Raw genomic sequence first — 18,993 nt, 5'->3', positions numbered from 1 at the left:
AAGCATATTTTAAGGTTTTTTCCTCATAAATGCTTGAAATTATCCTGACGATTCCTTCGATTCAATAATAAACCGTTTATTGAAACTAAAATGGATAATATCTTGCGTTTATAAAAGCTATCCGCCAAACTCCTCCCAACAGCAATCGTTTCCAACACTTAAACTTCCATTAAGACATGAATAAATAATTACTTCAAACTTTAAACACCAATTGCGGACTTTGCTAACCTTAGCAAGTGGCCAAGTAATTTTAACTAACGATAATTGATTTTCACTTGCCATTTATGTTTTTTGCTCTCGCTCACTTTCGCACCTCATCACACCTTAATGATTCGCATAACTCTCGTCCGCATTCACGCAGATGTGCAACTTTTGCTGTCCCCGAAATCCCCGATGCATGCATAAAGTTCGTGACCAAAACCACCGGACGACTTCACACCAGCATAACGCCACCGTCCTGCGCTCGTTCAATTGATTATGCATGAAAGGATAATTTCCCAACGATTCCTTCCAATCGAGCACACATTCGGGCGAGAGACGGTGCCAGTCGCGTGCGTCACTCGTTGCTATAGGGCTTCGGGTTCTCATCACCCTCCCCAGCTCCGGTCTGTACACCGCCCGTACCGCCTAACCCCCGTAGGGCCAATAAGCAGGGTGAATTGAACCGATTGTTTTCGCAGCGCCGAAAGCGCGCCGAACACCGAAACCTGGGAGATGGAGGTGGCCCAGGTGGCCGTGCTACCGGAGGTGAAAACTCGCGGAAATCAGCGTGAAAATAACTTTATCGTTCCAAGCCGTCTCACTCCAGTCGCGCGCGCCACCAAAGTGGCTGTCGAGTATAACACCATTTAGAGCCATAAAACCATAAGCCCAATCGTCGCGACTGCACAGTTATGATCCGCCGCCGGAACCGTGCGCCACGACGCCACGACGAACATCGAGCCTAGGGTGTGAGGGTGCGTTTGTGTCTGGTTGTGTGTGTGTGTGTGAGTGCGCGTGGAGTGGTTGTGAAGTGCAGTCGATTTGGTGTTGATTTTCGCAGCCGTGTTGCTGTTGAGCCGAAAATGCCTCGTTGATAAACTTTGCGCCTCAATCCGATTGTACTCGTCGTTGGGGAAACTCGAAGGCAAGTAATCGAACTCGTCCTTATGGTTGTGGTTGGAAAGCGACTATCGCTTCTCAAGGGTTGGCGAAAGATAAAGCTGTCTCCTGAGAACCATTTCGCGTCTTTATTTTGCGGTACGCCCGTTATAGCATCATTACAAAAACAAATTGATACCATGAGATTTAATTAGCGTCTGCTCAAAAATGCTTTCAAGTCGCTTCCAAATTAGCCGCCTTGGGAGAAATTCTTGAAGGAGACGGAGCAGCAAAAAAGCAACCAAGTGACGAAAGTCTTGGCTACACCCGCGCGCTCTCGATACACGTGCCAACCGGGAAAATCTTTGGACGAAATTCCACCGGAAAGTCATTGGTCTCGTAGCGCAAATTAGAAGGTAAATTTTTAATCAACCGCCCTACCGTACTGCTACTGCTGTCCGTTTCGGAAGAAACAAACGAAAGCAACAGTGTTTTGCGGCATGGAAAGTAAGCGTATCTTTCAGCACGCTCGCCATCGAACGACCGACCGAAAGAAGTTCGCGACCAAAGTGGGTGGCGGGTGGATAAATTGTTTTGAAAATCGTTTGCTTCCCTCGCGCCATTCGGTCGCGTTCAATGATCGTTCGAAGTGTTTCGCTTAGCTTTTTTTTAGTTGTTTGCATCGTGATACTGATAGGCTCTCAGGGAGTTGGAGGAAGGTGGGTGTACATTGTGGTATGCGAGATGGATGAAAAATAATCAACCGAATTGAATCTTAAAAGCTTCGTCCATAATTATGATCAAATATTAATGAAGTGAGCGCAACGAGAGACGGGCAGAATATTTGGTTCGGTTTTAAACTTCGGACGTTGCTTAACTTTGCTATGTAAACTGGCGAACTGGTAAAGTGGCATACTGTTTGTGTGTGTGTGTGTGTGTTGGTTGGAGTAGTCCCAAGACAAGCAAGTGAGTGCTTTAGTGAGTTGCTAGGAACAAGTGACAGGAATAAGTAGTATCGACGGCTTGTTATTAGATACTGATCTGGCTTAAAGCTGAAGATTGAGCAACTTTTGTCGCTAATAGATAAACTAAGAAGAATATCTACTATTTGGTCAGAAGAAATAACTCTAATAAGTCTATTACTCCTTTTCAATTCGACACTTGGACAAAGAAATCGAACAGAATAGAATTGCATACCTTCAGGCGTACTTGATGGCTAGCTAACATTATTGCATCAACTAAACATTATTGCATCAATATCAACGTTTTGAAGGCCTTTTCAAATTCATGATGGAATATTGATAGAGTTTATTTTATCGAATATATTCAAAAACTTATATTCTACTAGAAATTCTATCAATTTTTCCACTCAAACTCGGACTTTTTTCAATTCTTCAAGTTAAGATTCCCAGTGCGAAGAATGTCATTGCAACCAACGTTTTCCCACATTCTCCTTTAAAACCCCTCACACCAAATTCTTCCCTCACCCCTCAGCGAGTCAGAACTGGCCGCGAACCAATCTTCAACCAACCCAAAAGTGAGCAAATATCGAGCACACGCGACACCTTCGGAGGGCGTCCCAGAAAGCGATATTTAATCCCTTTCGTAAGCGCGAAGAAAGCGCAACCGGGACCTGTTTTCCCCCGGAGAGGAGGAACAAACCGAACCAAAAGAACGGGCCCAACCTCTCCAAACCCAGCGACCCTATTTCTTGCTTGCGTCAGAAGTCCCGTGCAAGAACATTCCCCATCCGTGCCCGACCCGAACAATCGTTAGGAGCCCGTTTACGGTAACAGTGATTTTTATTTCCCACCTGAAGCCGATTCACCCGATACGGATATTAATATTTGAAGGAATAATTCCTGCTTGCTACTCCAGTATGTGTGTGTGTGTGTTGGTAACGGTAAACTTTTCACACTTTGCCCGGAAAACGGAACACCTCAATACTTGAAAAGCACTCCCGCGAAAGAGAAACCCCGAATCTTGCAGTGCTTCCGGTGTGGATAACGCTACCTGGTCCTGGGATAATAGAGTGAGCGAGGGTCGCGTGGTACCGACATCAATGATGTTTGATGTGGAGAAGATGATGATGTAGCGTAAATTCCAAAACGGATCAACGGGAACGTATGATTCCGTTACGAATGAATACTCACACAAGGAAAAAAGGTACGATTTGCTCATTTCCCCACCAGGGACCCGATTACAGGTGGTCCCTCTTTTGTGGTTCCTGGGCGTATGATGATCCTCCTTAGTCTGGAACACACAACACTGAAATGAGTTCTTTTCATATGAAATTCGTCAAGGATACACATGGGAAACATCGTGGACGGTTGCATTCGCTCATGCAAAATCATGAACCCCCGGTGGTGCTTCTAATTGACTTTTATGTAGCTCAATTGGCCATTATTGTTTGCAGGATGAGTTATGGCACTCGAATGCTGCTTGCGTGATAATTTAAGAAGTTTTTCGAGCTTCGAGACAGTTTCGTTTAATTTATCGTCAACGTAAATGGCACTGGTAATTATGTTTTATGGCTATTTTCCAGCGAGACATGGTCTCGATGCAATACAATTTATTTCGGTTATGTTATTTTTGATTCTTGTGTAGCTTCAAGAATTCCTTAGAATATAAATAAAAAAATAAAAAATGTCATCTTTACTGCACTTAATCGTTTAAATTTTTTTAAGTGTTTCAAATTGCATACATCTAGGCGCGTCTGCTTAAACCTTAAAGAATAGGCTACTTCAGCAAGCTTATTCAATTTATTCGATTATTTTAGCTATTTTAACATAAATCATTCACGAACGAAGTAGTTTTTTTTTTAAATTAAGCAAATATATTTTGCTAGGAAAATAGTCTGACAAAGCAATTTCCAGTAATTTGAACCTAGACGAAGAATAACACTTCCTACTTTACGAGCATTTCAAAGAAGCATATGTAGCAGAGAAGAACCGAACTCCACCTTCGAAAACAATACCACCTCATCAATCACGGACGGTTGGCAGTGCAGATTGCCAAAACCAGCCTGAGCCTGTCCCACTGCCTCACTAGCCATCCGTCCGTCACTGCCCCTTTCTCACCTTGACACAAAGGGCGAGCGTGACATTTAACGAAAACCCAACGCATCCCGTACAGGATGTGCATCGCTCAAGTGCATCGGATGCCGATCGTCTGTTGCCATTGTTTCGCACCTGCACAACAAGATCGAGTGCGTAGCGCGAAGTGGAGGAAGATGGAAAAAAAATCCTTCTGTCACAGTGAAATGACTTTTCCCTGTTCTGCCAACAAAAAAAAACCCAAACCGTGAGAAAGTTCAGGTTTTTTCTATCGCAAACTGCACTGCATACGATGTTGCTGTTTGATTTGTTGCTCTTGTTCTATTGAAATCTATTTCGGGGGTTTCCATCTCGTTCCTTTCCCTGGTGGGTGATGAGCCGTTTGTTTGGCTTACATTGATGGATTTGGATCCTTTTTCCCGAGCATTTCCTGTCCTTCGGATCGACGCGCTGTGGCAAACAGACGCGATGCGTTCCTGTGCAAATAATGATCCACGAGATCGATCAACCGAGCATGAAGCTGAGCTCAATAATGATTAACGGCGAGGATCAGTTTCGCAAATCAGCTTCAGCTTGCCTATTGTGCTTATCCTGTTTCCAGTGTTTGCAATAATTTTTGCGAATCTTACAACTACACTTCCCTTTACAAAAAATTGAAACAACACGAAAGCCCATACATCACAGTCAGTTTCTAGTAAAGGATATTTTTCAAATTTGCTTCGCCCATACACACAGCCACTCATATATCAAATGTCAGTTTTCTACTTTCACAAAGCGCTGGAAAAGCTTTCCCTACTGTTTGTTCCTGCCAATATTCCACGATTCCTTCACTCTCTCTCTCTCTCTCTTTCTCTCTCTGTCTCTCTCTCTCTCTCTCTTTCATGCATTAATTTATCTCCTCTTTGTTAATGCCATTTTTAGATTATTTCTTCTTGTTTTTTGTCCTCCCCGTTTGCTCTATTTCATGTGCGTTTTTTCTTCCTAGTTTCTTTTATGCTTTGCCTGTGCGCTTCTGCTTCTTGTTGCTTGAACACCACTACAACGGGCCTGATGTTTGTTCTATGATCGCCATGTGCAGCACAGCACATTTTTCGGGAGAGCATAAAGATCGAACTAAGCGTTCTCTACTCTTTCGCTCGTTCTCCGTTTCACAGACCACTTTCTTCCACAGCTTCGATTGTCATTTATGCTGTGCCGACTCATTCCTTCTCTCTCTCTCTCTCCATCCGTCTTGCCTGTGTTCGTTGCCTTGCTTGCTTCTCGGTGTGCCATCAACAATGTGTTGCTTGTTTCCAAGAATTTTGCCCATTCCCAGCTGCCGTGCCATCACCGTACGAATGGATTCGTTGCAATAGCACATTAAACTTATTCTTCCTCTCTGTTTTTTCGCTGTTCCTCTTTCTGCCCTCCTAGGAGAATGAGTAGCTTCAAGGAATAGGAAAGAAGATAAATACCAAGGCAGTGTGTAGTGTGCTGCAAGCTGTGAGCATAAATTTATGATTCGAAATAACAATCTTAATGACTTGCATGGTTCGAGATGCTGCAGCAGCTTATTCGGACTTCATGTAACTGTACATTGTGATTTTGTACAACAATTTTTCAGTACGAGAAAGATAGAAATCATTTAAAAATAAATGGTAAAATGAGTCTATTTGATATAACAAAATGAGCATAATTTTCGCCAAACAGATTGTTCAAGAGCGATTATTTCACTAAAAATAAATTATTTTAGCAAAAATTTAGCAATTTCAAATTATTTGCCCTATATTTTGCAACACGAGAATACCTAAAAATAAAAATTGCAGAATTGTGTCTATCGCTTAATTTATCTGCTTCGGCGACTTTAAATACTGTCCAATTTGCCATATTAAATGCTCCAAATTTTATGAAATGTTAGTAACTATTTTTTTAAATTAATGGAAAGTTTACAAAATATCTACGTTTCCCTGCATTAACATTGCAATGAAATGTCCTCCCTTCCCGACACGCCGGCAACGGAATTCACTAAATCACAATCACGCGTTCAAGCCAGGGCAACAATAGCTACGCCACCGTTGACAGGACGTTCGGCAAAAGAAGTAGAAAACTATATTTATTATTATTTTGCCCTTCTTTTGTTCTGTTTTTTTTTCCATTTCCCTTCCACCTCCCACGATTTTCGAGCCGTACAATCTTATCTCCGTTTCGCTCGGACCCGCTCGGTTTCGTTCCGTTGTTCTTCTTTACTTTTTTTTAAATTATTTTTCGATTCCGCTTCGATTATCCTTCTGCATCCTGCACGAAAAGCAGCACTTTACGAAACAACACCCACAACTTTCAAGCTTTATGTCTAGCAAACACACACACGCACACACTCATCACAAATAAGCTTCGCAATGTGTTTTACGCATTTTTTGTTCCTCGTTTCTCTTCCCGTCGCTTCTTATCGTTCGCTCGAGCCTTGTGTAGCTTCGATGGAATCTGATCCTGCGTGATCCTTTTCCCCGGCAATGGCATGGCTCTTATTGCTAGCGCGGCAGGACGTGCAGCTCCGCCGCAACCCTGACCTTCCGCTTTTGGACCATAGTCGTAAAAGCTGGCAGTAGAACATAAATAAAATTTCAAAGCAAAATCGGCAAAAGACAAACGAAGCAGGCAGAAGAAAATTAAAAACACACATCAACGTGGACGTGGAAAAGCGTGGAACGGTGAACGGTGAAGAAAATGTACGTGAAGCGGACAGATTAAACAGAGCGAAAGGCGAGATAAATGCGAATAATCGTAAAAAAAAGGAAGAGAAGGAAAGCATAAAAACACATTAGCACAGCAACGCAACGCAAACCGATAGATTCGATAGAGCAAGCAAGCAACCAAAGCTGTGGAAGAAGAGGCACAGAAACACGGTACGTGGTAAGGAGAAGAAACACGAAACAATCATAGATTTGTAGACAGTTTGCAGGATAGACAGTGTGTAGAATGAAACGCGAAGGAAAAGGAAGAAGGAAAACAGTTGAAAAGTAAATGAGGAAAAACATGAGAACCATGGGAAGCACTTCGGGAGAATTTTGGAAAAAATGTGTTCTGCACACATCGCCGAAGAGTGTCCTTATTGTGCGGCACATTTGCCGAGATGGATGGAACCGAATCGACGCGGCAAGGATAATGGACCAAACCTGGAATGTACAGAATCGCTTACCGAATCTATTTTGCTCTCTTTATTCTAAAATTTTTCTGGTTAAAGATATTTTTGGAAAAATGTATTTAAAGATTGGGATCAAGCAGACATTTTCCTTAAATTCTACAGGGTTTCAATCTATGTGATGGAATGTTTTAATGACTCAGGATTGAATATTTCAAGTCCGCTATGAAGCTTTGAAATCATATAATGGAATATTGCATACAGGGAGAAGAGATTGGCAAACGCGACTGTTTTAATAATTTTGTGGAATGTTTCAACTAGATAAAGGAATATTACAATAATGTTGTGGAAAGTGGCAATCATACAATGAAATGTTGCATTCAGTAAGGAGAAATTCGCAACTCAGCTGTGAAACATTGCAATCAGCTTTGGAGGTTCTTCGGAGCGTTTGGTTCAATCCTGCCCAATTGAAAAATTGCAAAATGTCATTGGATTGTAAGTTAACAATATTAAACCCTATCATACAGATACGAATAGGGTGAAAGAGAAAATAATTCGAAAATATATTTTTTAATAAGAATTTTCTCAATTCACAGCTACTTGCTAAATAGCACAATATGCTATTTAATATAAGATAGCATATAAGATTCCATTATATGACTGCAAAGTTCCCTCTTATATGAATCAAAACCATGTAAGGCATTTGTTTTAATCTCCAATTATACTTCTACATGCTCAATTTTGAAGAGGGCTTGAAAAAAGGATATTTTTAATTACCACTTCTGCAGCATAATATATCGCCCCGAACCGAACCACGGCTACTCAAGCACGCACACGAGATTAAATAATAAGCAGTGAGCGAGACAGCCGAGCGCTCGAAAATTCCCATCGATTAAGCCCAGTGACAGATTGATGAGCAACAATTGGACTGCCGCTCCCGGGCTGGCCTAGGATTATGTTTCACCCGTTTCGCTTTGTCTGTTCCCTCCTTAATAAGCTCCACATTATCCATCCACCGCGCACCGGGACGATTTATGCTGTCAGTGGAAAGTGAGACGAGTTCTGTCCCCTGCGGGGTTCGTATTCTCTGCGCTCATCGCAATCATCGCAATGTTTGCAGCGTTGACACACACAAAACAAAAAGAATCCTCACGCCAGGTGAGTCTAGGAAGGAAAGCGTCGAGGCACTCGAGAACGCACGAAATGATCAAAGACCAAGTTCGATTACTTTATTCAATTTTGCTTCGTTTCAAGTTTCCACGGCACACAGAAAGGATACGCCGTGCTAGGAAAGCGCTCGCGCGATTTTTGTACATTTTGCACTCCATTAGCGTAATGTGATTTCTCCCTGGACAATACGGCCACTTGCAAATCGGAATTCGAAAAGCAGTTACTTTACATTACATTTTCCACCCGCTTTTTTGTCGACGGGACGAAGATGCTGGTGGCGCGGTCCACTTCAATCGTATCCTTCGCTCATCCTTTGTGGATTTTATACTCTTTTCTCCTCCTTTTTTTCGACGTCAGTCGTTGTCCAGCTTTTCATAGGAATCAGCTCAACCGTAGCACAGCGGGAATTAGACGCCAGCCTGTAGCGTCCCGGGGGTTTTCCTTTCAGGAGGATTCATTTCAATGTGCGCATCAGGAGTTGGCGGGATTGGAAATGCATGCTCGCCAGACGTTGTACCCTTCGGCGTTATATTTTTTTTTTTCAATGCTTCCAATTGAAACACAAGCAAATAGAAAGTGACCTAGAAAGAGGACTCGCAGGCACTTTGGAAAAGCTATTTTCTATTTTTAAATTGAAATGATCGAATAAGCGTTCGTTCTCACTTTCTCCCCGTCGACAGCTTCTAATTCCAATGCAATCAGCGAAATTCATCTCCATTCCCAGTCGCGTACGTAATCCTGCCGGGTGATGTAGAACCAAACCTTGGGCCATAATTTTCCTCCCTAACCTCACTAAACGAGAGCGTTCGGAGCGATCCCGAACAATAATTCAACCTTTCCACACGGCCTAGTACAAGTTAATTTGATCCACCAAATAGCCACAGCCACAGCCACGGCACAGCGAGCAGCGAAAGGCCCAAGAAACAAATAACAACGCACCTCGCGTACGGGTCCACATAAATGTCACCATCGGCCGGCTGGACACTGCAGACGGTTCGGTACAGGCGCGCTGGTAGCAACTGGTAGCATATTGGACGAGTTTGGAGCAGCCAGCGACAGCGTCCTCCACCGAGCGTCGTATCGTTTTATTTTACACACGATCAAGCACGCCTCGCACCAGTAGATTAAGATACTGGTCCGGGAGCCCAGCGATAATGGGTGAAGAGGTGGCTCCCTTCATTCACACCCCCCCCCCCTCCGTGCGACATTAAACAGCTTGGATTTAATCGACTGGCAGGCACAAGATACGTACCCGAGCCAGACAAACCAGCACAGGATTTAGAAAAGAAAATCCAAAACACACCGAAAGCTTTGGCACGGAGCGAAAGAGAACACCAAAGAGAGATAGAGAGACAGCACCCAACAAAAGCAACATTAGATGCAAACACAAACACACACATACACACACAAAAAGAGAGGGAACATGTGAGCACAATGAATGTGTAATCTGATATCATTGATAATTTATATTCCGCACCGACACGCCACCAGCACACACGGCAGCCGGTACGGGAGTTACATTAGCGTAAAAAGCGTGTTGTCCCGTGTGGACGAGGAAATAGACGACATCGACAGACAATTCCACCGAACTGCAGCCAACTCAGGCCCGATTACGGCGTTTTTGTTTTTTTAGTTGTTTTTATTTTGGACAGCGTTGACGAAATCACGGTCAGGGAAATCCTCGTCGTGTGCTTTTCTTGCTCCGTTTCGCTGCCCGATGCTGCTGTCAAGCGAACGCGACCAGCATATGAATCAAGCGGGCTGTTGACTGGATGACAGTGGCTAGAATTGGAAGTCTGCTGTGGATGGGAGGTCTAAGAAAGTTTCAAGTCACTATATTATTGAAAGAAGTTTTTTAAAGCAGTTTCCACACTATGGATGAGCTTTTCAGTGATTCTTGTGGAGCAATGCCTGATAATCCCGATGATTTTACAAGGGTTTGATGTAGTTAAAAGTACGATAAAAATTGCACAAGAAAACATAAGGGACATATTAGCATTTTGAAAGTCCTAAATAATCAATCCTTGGCAATTGGAAATCAACGATTTTGTTTAAAATTCTGAGGAGCTCTTTAGGAATTAGTTTTGAGAAATTATGCCTCAAACTGTACAAAATGTATCTTCATCAAATATTCGACAATCAGATCATAGCTCAGAATACTCCATGTAGAAAAATGGTAAAATCACTAGTCTAACTCTAGGCTAGCCGATATTCTACGCGTGATATACTGGTCCACCCTAAGGGCTTCGACAAAGCCAATATTCTCATCACAACCCTCAAACAACCTCTAAATATCATTACTGTCCTATAGCCAACACAACCTAGATGAGAGGCATCCTAGACTAATAGAGCATTCCCATAGCAACTAAATTACCCAACTTCTTCCCGGGTGTCTACTGTTGAAAACTTATTGCCACTTATCGTGCTGCTGTCCTTCGGCTAAACCCTAACTGCTTGAAGTTTGATTTACATCTCAAGCTGATCGCGTACCGGGAAGAAACGCGACCCCAAACTACACATAGCCACTCGGACAATCCACTTTGGACGATGGACGTACCACACGCACTGCAACCTCCAGTGCCCCCATCCACCCCGAACCCATACGCTCGCACCAGAGGCAGATGAACTTTAAATTTGTCCGCCTATTGATTGATTGACGGCGGAGCAAATCTAGAGCAACAACTCCAATAGACCTCCCGGGCCAGCGTGTGCGAGATGATTCTGTTACGCACCCAGACGCTCAGGTGCGCCGTTCCACCTGGACGGGTGGTGTCCAATGTCAGTGACGTTCGCGATTGTGTCGATTATGATGTTACTCCGCGTGCTCCAACCACCGCCCAACGTGCCGTTTAATCTGTCAGATTTCATTTCTCTTCATGACTGGTTTCTTTCTGCCCCTTTCTTCGGCCCCGTACATGTCCACTGCTGCTACAGTACACCCGAGACGACATCTGAGACATCGGGACAACCGGGTTCGCTGACAATGTTGTGCCGTCGCATGCGACTGACCGAGCGCCATCTTCAACCGCCGAGAGAACCACTGGAAGGACCGATCGTACGACCATGTACGGCACGGAAACTGATGAACCTGGACACTGCCACCAGCAACACCACCTCCAACGCCAACGCCACAACCACCACCACCACCAACAACATTGGCAACAGCTCCGCTCACACAATCATCACCATTCCTACGGGCGACGATGCCGGGACGAATTGCGAGGGTCAACCGTTTTCACCACGTGGGAGGTAAATGCTTTGTTCCTGCTATTACACCGAGCGATTGCAATTATTTTTGCTTCACTTTTTTCCTTGCTCACATCATCCTTGCCCTGATCCTTCTACCTGGTGGTGGTCCATAATTCGTTATTAGCTCTCCTCTTTAACCGAGTTCCCGGTTCGCTTGCAAGTCCTTGAATCGTGTTTCGGTTTTGTTTAGTTTTAATTTTGGTTTCTACCGTGTTTTGCAACAAGTTTTGCAACCACATCCGACGGAAACGAGCGATCCCAAAAATGTGTCAACCGGCCGGTCGAGGTGACAGCCTGTCACGGGGACTTTGCGCTCGCCTTGGTAATTAATCTCATTTCACTGCGTATGACTTTCGAACCGTTCTTTGTCCTCGTCGCACGCTTCCTTACAATGTCTTCTATTGCTTCGCACGTTTCCTGGATTAAATCACCTACGGAATGGATTTCCCAACAAGCGATTTTTATAATACATACGACACCTCCTCAACACAATAACGTAACAAGTACGCATAGCAGCTGAGATTCTACCTCAGTTGGACGAAAAAAAAAGTTTCACCTTTTGGCTGTGTCACGACCACCGAAGTGACCGGCTGCCGGCTGCATAACCTAATGCCTTCGACTTATCATTATTATGCTAATCGGTTTATGGCACCGAACTGGCTGAATTTATGGTACCATTCTCTACACATCGCACCACCCGATGGCTCCGTTGGTGGCTGCAGCAATCATCCCGCACTGGGCTCTAAATTAATTAGATTAGATTCCTATCGTCCGTTCTGGAAATGAGTGCCCGGGTGTCTCCAGCCAACCAGTACGATATGATCTACGAGCGCAAGAACGGTGAGGCAGAAAATTAAAAAAAGAAATAGTAAAGTTCAGCAACTGAGGTGATGCAACTGGTAACAAGAGCAAGATGGATGCTCGTGTTGCATGCTTTAGATCAGATGTAGGCTACCCAGTCACGGGAAAGGAAAGTAACATGACCTCGACCCGGGTTCCGGATAGATGGTTCCAGCGAAGATAAGCAATGTTCTGATTTATGGAATTTCTGGCGAAATGGAAGGAAAGCCTGGCAAAAATCGTTTGAAAAACATGCTGTTTTTTGGCAACAATAGCACACTCATGTAGCTTTAATCTATTTAAGTGATAGAGAGATAGAGAGATGTTGATAGTGGTGTATTGTGTTTCCGGACCTCATTATAATGAAGAATGATAAATAATTTTCTAGGACTTTTGAATTACCCGAAGATAATGAAGATGGCATCAGAAATATAGTATAACTCTAGTAGCTCACACTAAACTGATCAGCTGATCCCACCAATTGCATTAGTGGCGATTAAGATACTTCAGAGTGGAAGAGAGAATTCTGTGGGAAAATGTGGGCTTATAATAAGCACGGGTGGCTTTTATGAATCTCTTCCATAACACTCTGACTGGACTCTGAGTACTGCTTCTGAGAACAATGAGTTTCTCCAGGAGTCAGAGATGGATCCAGGAAGCCAGAAATGGTAGGCTTACACTTCTCGAAATAGTTTAGAGCCTTGCAGAAGTAAGACTCTATCGTCTTACCAACTTCCATGACCTGCTAACTCTGAGATTCTATTTTGAGCTTCATGCTCTCAAAGTATCAACCAAAAAAGTTGATGTCCAACATCTACGTATCTAGAGATCGCCTTTTCCCAACTTCAAGCCTTTTCCCGCATCCTAACTTAAACTTTTTGCAATATTTTTATTTTTCATCTATTCATCGAAATTGGGTGGTCCATGGACATCCAATAAGGCATCATTTTTCAAAGATAATACATCGATAAAACTCATCTTATTTATGTCATCCATTATCCACTTCTGAGTCCCTCATTAGTCTCGTCTAGACGAGAAACTATCAATATTTCAGAGTTTAAAACTTTGATATTTTATTTTTATTACACTTTTCAACCGTTTAATAAATCATTTCAATTATTAGCTTTGCAAAAAGGCATCATTATCTATCTACCTGTAGCAAAAAAAAAAACAAATCTTTATTTTATTACTCAACTCAACTTTGATGAGGATTCATCAAAGCCTTTTCAGCCTCTCCTTAAACCCGAATCATAAACTGTTTCCCATCACGGGAAAATAGCTGATTTAATTGAAGTGCTCCAACTCACAAAGACCTCAGCCAGCGGCCACCAACCCGCCATGTTAAGCCATGTCAATCATAAACAACAAATCGGCATCATCTGCCGACAAGAGCTTTTGCTTTGCATGTCCTCGCCGTGGCCAGTCCCCTTTTTACCTGTTCGCAAAAAAGTTTGCAAAATATATCTCCACGCAATCCTCCCTTTTCGCTGATCAGTCACCCTCCAAAGCCATTGCCATCGGTCGCTATGAACTTTAATTAGTACTGAGCATAAAATTGATAGGAGCCCGCGGAACTAGCCCACCATTCCGCGGTCTAGCCAGTACACGCTTCAACCGGCCCCATGGCCTATGCACCAGCAGCGTGCGGTATCATCTTCTAGCCGCGGTGCCATATCATTTCGATTGCCAAGTCTTTGATTTTGGATGTTTTCTCACAGCTTTTGCTGTTGTGGTTCGTTTTGCCTGTGTGCTCATAGCTTTTTTTTTTGTTGGTATGTATATTATCCAATTTCGCTTCATTTCCTGCAATTTATTAGCCCGGTCGGATCCATAATGCGCCGGGCTACAAATCTATTTCGGACACTAAATCAAGCGGGCTAAATAAAGGGTGGTGTCTTTTATTTCTCGCCCATCTCCTCTATGCTTTCCCCCTTCTGGTTCCTTCTGGTTCGCTGCCACAGATGCCTCTTCATCTTCATATCCATATCAGAGGCGTCTTTTTTTAACATTTTTTCCCCAAATTTTGGGTAAACGCCTTGCACTGCGCCAAACCGAAAGTTAGGGTGGAAAATAATAAAACTAAGCGAACGTACCATTTAACCATGGTGGAGCCGCCGTCTGGGTGAGCATTCGCCCGCGAGCCCCGAGCAGCAGCAGCCACCACAACGAAGGAAGGAAGTTGACGCGATGGTCTAGGACCGCTTCAAACGCCACGCAACGCGACGACGTGCGGCTGGGCGAGAACAATAATCACACATAAAAAGCCGGCACAAAACATATCTATAACTCGATATGCTTGGCTGTGTTTGCGAGCGTCTGTGTGCGGCCTCGTTTCTCATGCGCCTAGTCGCGAACCATCACGGAAAGCGGGGCGGCATCGTTTGATTCCCAAAATTTGATAGCCAATATAGCGCATTCATATAATTAAAAATTTATGTAAATAAGATCTGACGCGTTGCTCGCTCGCTCACTCGCACGCGGACGTTCCACCACCGTGGCTACAATATCCGATTCGCAAAAACGGGTCCCCCTGGTCCGTCTGGGCCGTCTTGCCCGTGAGCCCGTATGTCATGGGGGGGATAGTAGTTTGCGTGTGTTCCTTTTTTTTCTTCCTGTTCGCCTTTTCGACTCTGCGTGTAGCTCTCTGCACTCACAGTGACATGCTTAAACACCCCTCGCGGTCGCAGTCCAGGTTCCACGGCGAGATATAATTCCGTGTAACATCACTCATCAGTTTCGCGACTTATTTTCGCGTGCTGGTCGGTTTGGGGTTAGCCCTGTTATGCTTCCCAGCCCACCAGCCAGGACCCGGGTGTACCGTTGCGTTGCGTCTTCAGGGTTTCCAGTTCCCAGCATCCCTCTACATACTTCTACAATTCCGAGAACGCGTCCCATGCGCATCAACCGCAACCGATGGACGAAGAAAGAAAGAAAAAACAAACGCGAACCCGGTGGCGCATCGCATCGACCGCGGCCTAATGAAGCTAGGATTCATCTTCCACCACAGTGACCTGATGGGAGAGATGAAGAAAAAACATAACACGCGGGTTGATCACGGGGCCGCGAGCGACAATCGACGACGAAAAACTGTATCACTTTCGTGTATCATGGCTGGGTGAGCGTGCATGCAGTTTTGCGTTTCGAGGAGGTGGTACTCTTGAAAAAACCTCAGCTGAAACACTGAAATGGGATAACAAATCCAGAGATCCACGTAATAGCCCCAAAACAAATGTCAGTCAGAGGTAATTTTAGGCACACACTCGTTTCGTTACAGAAAGGTGGGTTTGTTTCTTAAGATTCAAGCTCAAGAAATGCGTGTCACGAATCTAACAATATTAAAGGGATATTAAATGAAACGCAGCTATTACTTATCTGGATAAGTTCAGGTTTTTTTACGGTCAAAACGGTCAAAAGACATTAGGATGCCTTCTCACGAATTATCACCAAAGAGCACCTTGATCGGCGATCATTTCATGCAACTTGCACGCCTGGTTTTTTACTCAAGAAGATCATACTTCAAATCCTGATTAGAACTTCAACGGAGATTAGATTTCTGGTAGCGCCACTGGATTGTCACATAAAAAGTTACCAAAACTCAATCGGACCTTATCCATGATTTCTGGCTGAGTGTACGGCTATCATTAAATTAAGAGTCAAGATATCCAGCACTGAGTCACCAAGAACTTGACTTGAATATGTAGTATCAGTAACAATGTAAGATTTGAAGTTAACTAAAGATTTGTTTAGATGAGTTGATCCCAGATACGGATAAAAGCTTGATTAAAGTGCACCAGACCTATCCCTAGTCCTAACTGTCTCATACTCTATTAGGACTTTTCGTCTGTACAAAGGACTGGCTATCTAGCTGCTGCTCGAGCAAATTATGTCCTTTAGAACTGGCCACTGGCAAGATAAGTCCTCAACAGTTGATAGCGCTAAAGATTAAAAAGAAAGGCCTCAGCTCCTATTAGCCATTGTGTAGTTAGTTCAAAGAAGTTCACTCTAAGTTGATCTCATTAGGACTGATCCACGATCATGTTCTTATAGCTCTGCACACTGCAAAACACAAATAACAAGCGTCTTTAGCCGACCACAAGCGTTCAGGTATGCAAAATTGGAAGAAAATATTTTAAACAATGAAATAAGATTCTATATTCGTCCCACCGAAAACAAAACTTAGCCCTTTTTAATAATACGCTGTCTATTATTGTGACTTGCCTTACATTCCTGACCGACATTCTCGAGCCGAGCGATAATATCACACTACACCGTTGCATTCCTTGTGTGTCCAGCGCTTCATTCTTCGAACTCCCCCTATGAGGTTGCAGTCGTAGCACAAAACGAAACGCAAAAGCCTAAACGGGAATTTCCCTTGATATTCGTGTTTTGTTTTGCCGAACCGACATCGTCCACGGCAAAGTTGGTGGCGCAATTTTGTTTATGTTTTGCTGCCTTTTTTGGCTTTATCCTACCGTAAATTGTTTCTGTCATCAGCGAATTTGGGGCCGACAGAATCGCCAACCCCGTTCCGAAATCCGAATGTCATTAGAAGAAGGAGCATGCGAAATATCAACACACACACACACATGCACACCGTGAGTCATTTTGGTGATGACACGGGAGTCCTCCGTGAGATGAACGTCGTTGGTGGCTGCAGAAGCTTTCCGTCTGCTCCAAATAGCCTGGCGTCGAAGATCCCGGCCCGTTGTGACGTAAGTGACAATGGCTGCGGACGGACTCCTTGGTGCGGTCCTCCAAAGACTCCCATTAGCCGCCCGTGAGCTAATTCTCACTCCCGGAGTTTGAAGAGATCCCAATAAAGTTTGATATGTCTTCACCAAACGAGCACGTACGCCGGCCGGGGTCCTCTCGTTAGGTGTTTCGCGACACCGACGACTCCGTTGATTCATAAAAGTCCAGGAATACGAAGTCCAAAGGCGCACAAAAAAAAACACACACATCACACATCTTAACCCTCACAGTTGGAGGCTGCTTTCACACGCTCCGAAACGAGCCCAATCTTTTCGCTCTTCTTGATCTTCCTCCCGGAGGGGTTTTCCGAACGTTTCGCAACCGGCGCAAGAAGCGAACCGAGGCGAGGAAGAAGTTCACACACAATCCCACCGGTAGAAGCGCCTCTCGAGACGTCTTCAAGGCGGCCGCGGTGAATCGTTTGCTGTTAATTTATACATTTTTCTTCCACCGAGCCGGATCATTCGGTGCGCGCCCTGTATCAAACATCATTCATGGCGCAGCCCCGATGCTATCGTGAACTCATAATTTGCTTCAAAGATCATCTTCCGCTTCTTTTTTTTTTGTTCGAGTTTGCTACTCACCTGCCTCCACTCACTCTTTTTCTCCACTCGCTATTTGCAGGAAACACACCGAAGGGCCCAAAACGCCTCTGATGATTGTTAATTTGAACATCCCGCCCGGTACGGAAACGTTGGCACCGAAAAGCGCATCCCGCTCGGAACGTCACAAGCTTCCCCACTTCTGCATGCAGTATCGCAACTTCGGACGGTACTGCTCCGCACCGCCTGGATGTTCACCCGGGCATGGGTCCGGAGTTCCGGCCGGTGTCGTAGGGACATCGGGCCCCGCCAGTGGTCTCATCCCTCAGATATTCATCCAAAGCTTCGAGCTGCAGGATCGCCGGGCAGCGGACGGACCGGGAGGATCGGCGGAGCACGATCAGCAGCAGGGAAGCCAGCAGTACAACATCATTACCGAGAACGAGGAGGATACGTTCGCGACACTACTGTTGGACAACATCTCCAACATTTCGCTCGAGATGATACAGCGCCATCAGCAGAAGCTGCTCGGTACGACGGCGTCCTCCATTACGGAGAGTCCGCTCGTCACAGGAGCTACGGGTGGTAGTGCGACCTGTTTCCAGCACGTGGAAGGTTGCAGCAGTATGGAGCGTACGGAGAGCAAGACATCCACCGACGTGCTATTGCCCCTGGACGGCACGAGGATGGATTCGCACGAGGAACGTGATCGACAGCCAAGCAGAGGACAGTCTGCATCGGGGCCGGCTTCCGCCGACCGGCTAGCAGTTGGGCAGGAAAGCATGGATGATCAGAACCCAGACATCCCGGCAGGTTACCGATCACTCTGCTACAGGACGCCAAGCCCCAAGACGCGTCAGATCATTCGGGTGGACATAGTTACCAGCAGGGAAAAGTATTGAAGTCTCGCAGTACAGTAGATGACATCGTTGGTGATTGCTTTAATCGTTGAAAGATGCGAAAAATATTGAATAAACCTCGTTTAGACGGTAAAATCCCTAAGATTCGCCTACACCGCCTCAACCATTCCTTTGCGTGTACGATTCTGAGGCCTTCCTGGAACGCGGGCTTTTAGAAAGTTCCCAAAAATAATAATCGACCACTCCAGGTGAAAGCAACGAATCCCATCCCTTCAGCTGACAGCTGAACAGCAAAATTGGCGATCCTCAGCGATCCGGGACAGCTG

General features: G+C 44.7%; 1 protein-coding gene across 4 annotated transcripts; it reads left to right on the top strand.

Annotated features, from left to right (window-relative positions):
* The first annotated feature begins 885 nt into the window (after window positions 1–885).
* LOC118505005 lies at window positions 886–18,819 on the top strand. Of its 4 annotated transcripts, none has more exons than XM_036040194.1 (3): window positions 886–1,126; window positions 11,359–11,673; window positions 17,890–18,819. In XM_036040194.1, exons 2-3 carry the CDS (start codon window positions 11,408–11,410, stop codon window positions 18,707–18,709), a joined length of 1,086 nt encoding a protein of 361 aa, XP_035896087.1. In that variant the 5' UTR covers window positions 886–1,126; window positions 11,359–11,407; the 3' UTR covers window positions 18,710–18,819. The 4 variants fall into 4 exon arrangements, with proteins under 4 accessions (XP_035896087.1, XP_035896086.1, XP_035896085.1 ...); XM_036040193.1 differs by lacking the exon at window positions 886–1,126 and adding an exon at window positions 5,776–7,018 and having other exon boundaries at window positions 8,252–11,673; XM_036040192.1 differs by lacking the exon at window positions 886–1,126 and adding an exon at window positions 5,776–7,018 and having other exon boundaries at window positions 8,043–11,673.
* Window positions 18,820–18,993: the final 174 nt, after the last annotated feature.

Source organism: Anopheles stephensi, chromosome 2 (assembly GCF_013141755.1).
Source record: "Anopheles stephensi strain Indian chromosome 2, UCI_ANSTEP_V1.0, whole genome shotgun sequence".
NCBI classification, from domain to species: Eukaryota; Metazoa; Arthropoda; class Insecta; order Diptera; family Culicidae; genus Anopheles; species Anopheles stephensi.
The sequence above is the reverse complement of the archived record's forward strand: the minus strand, read 5'-3'. Positions and strand labels throughout refer to the sequence as shown.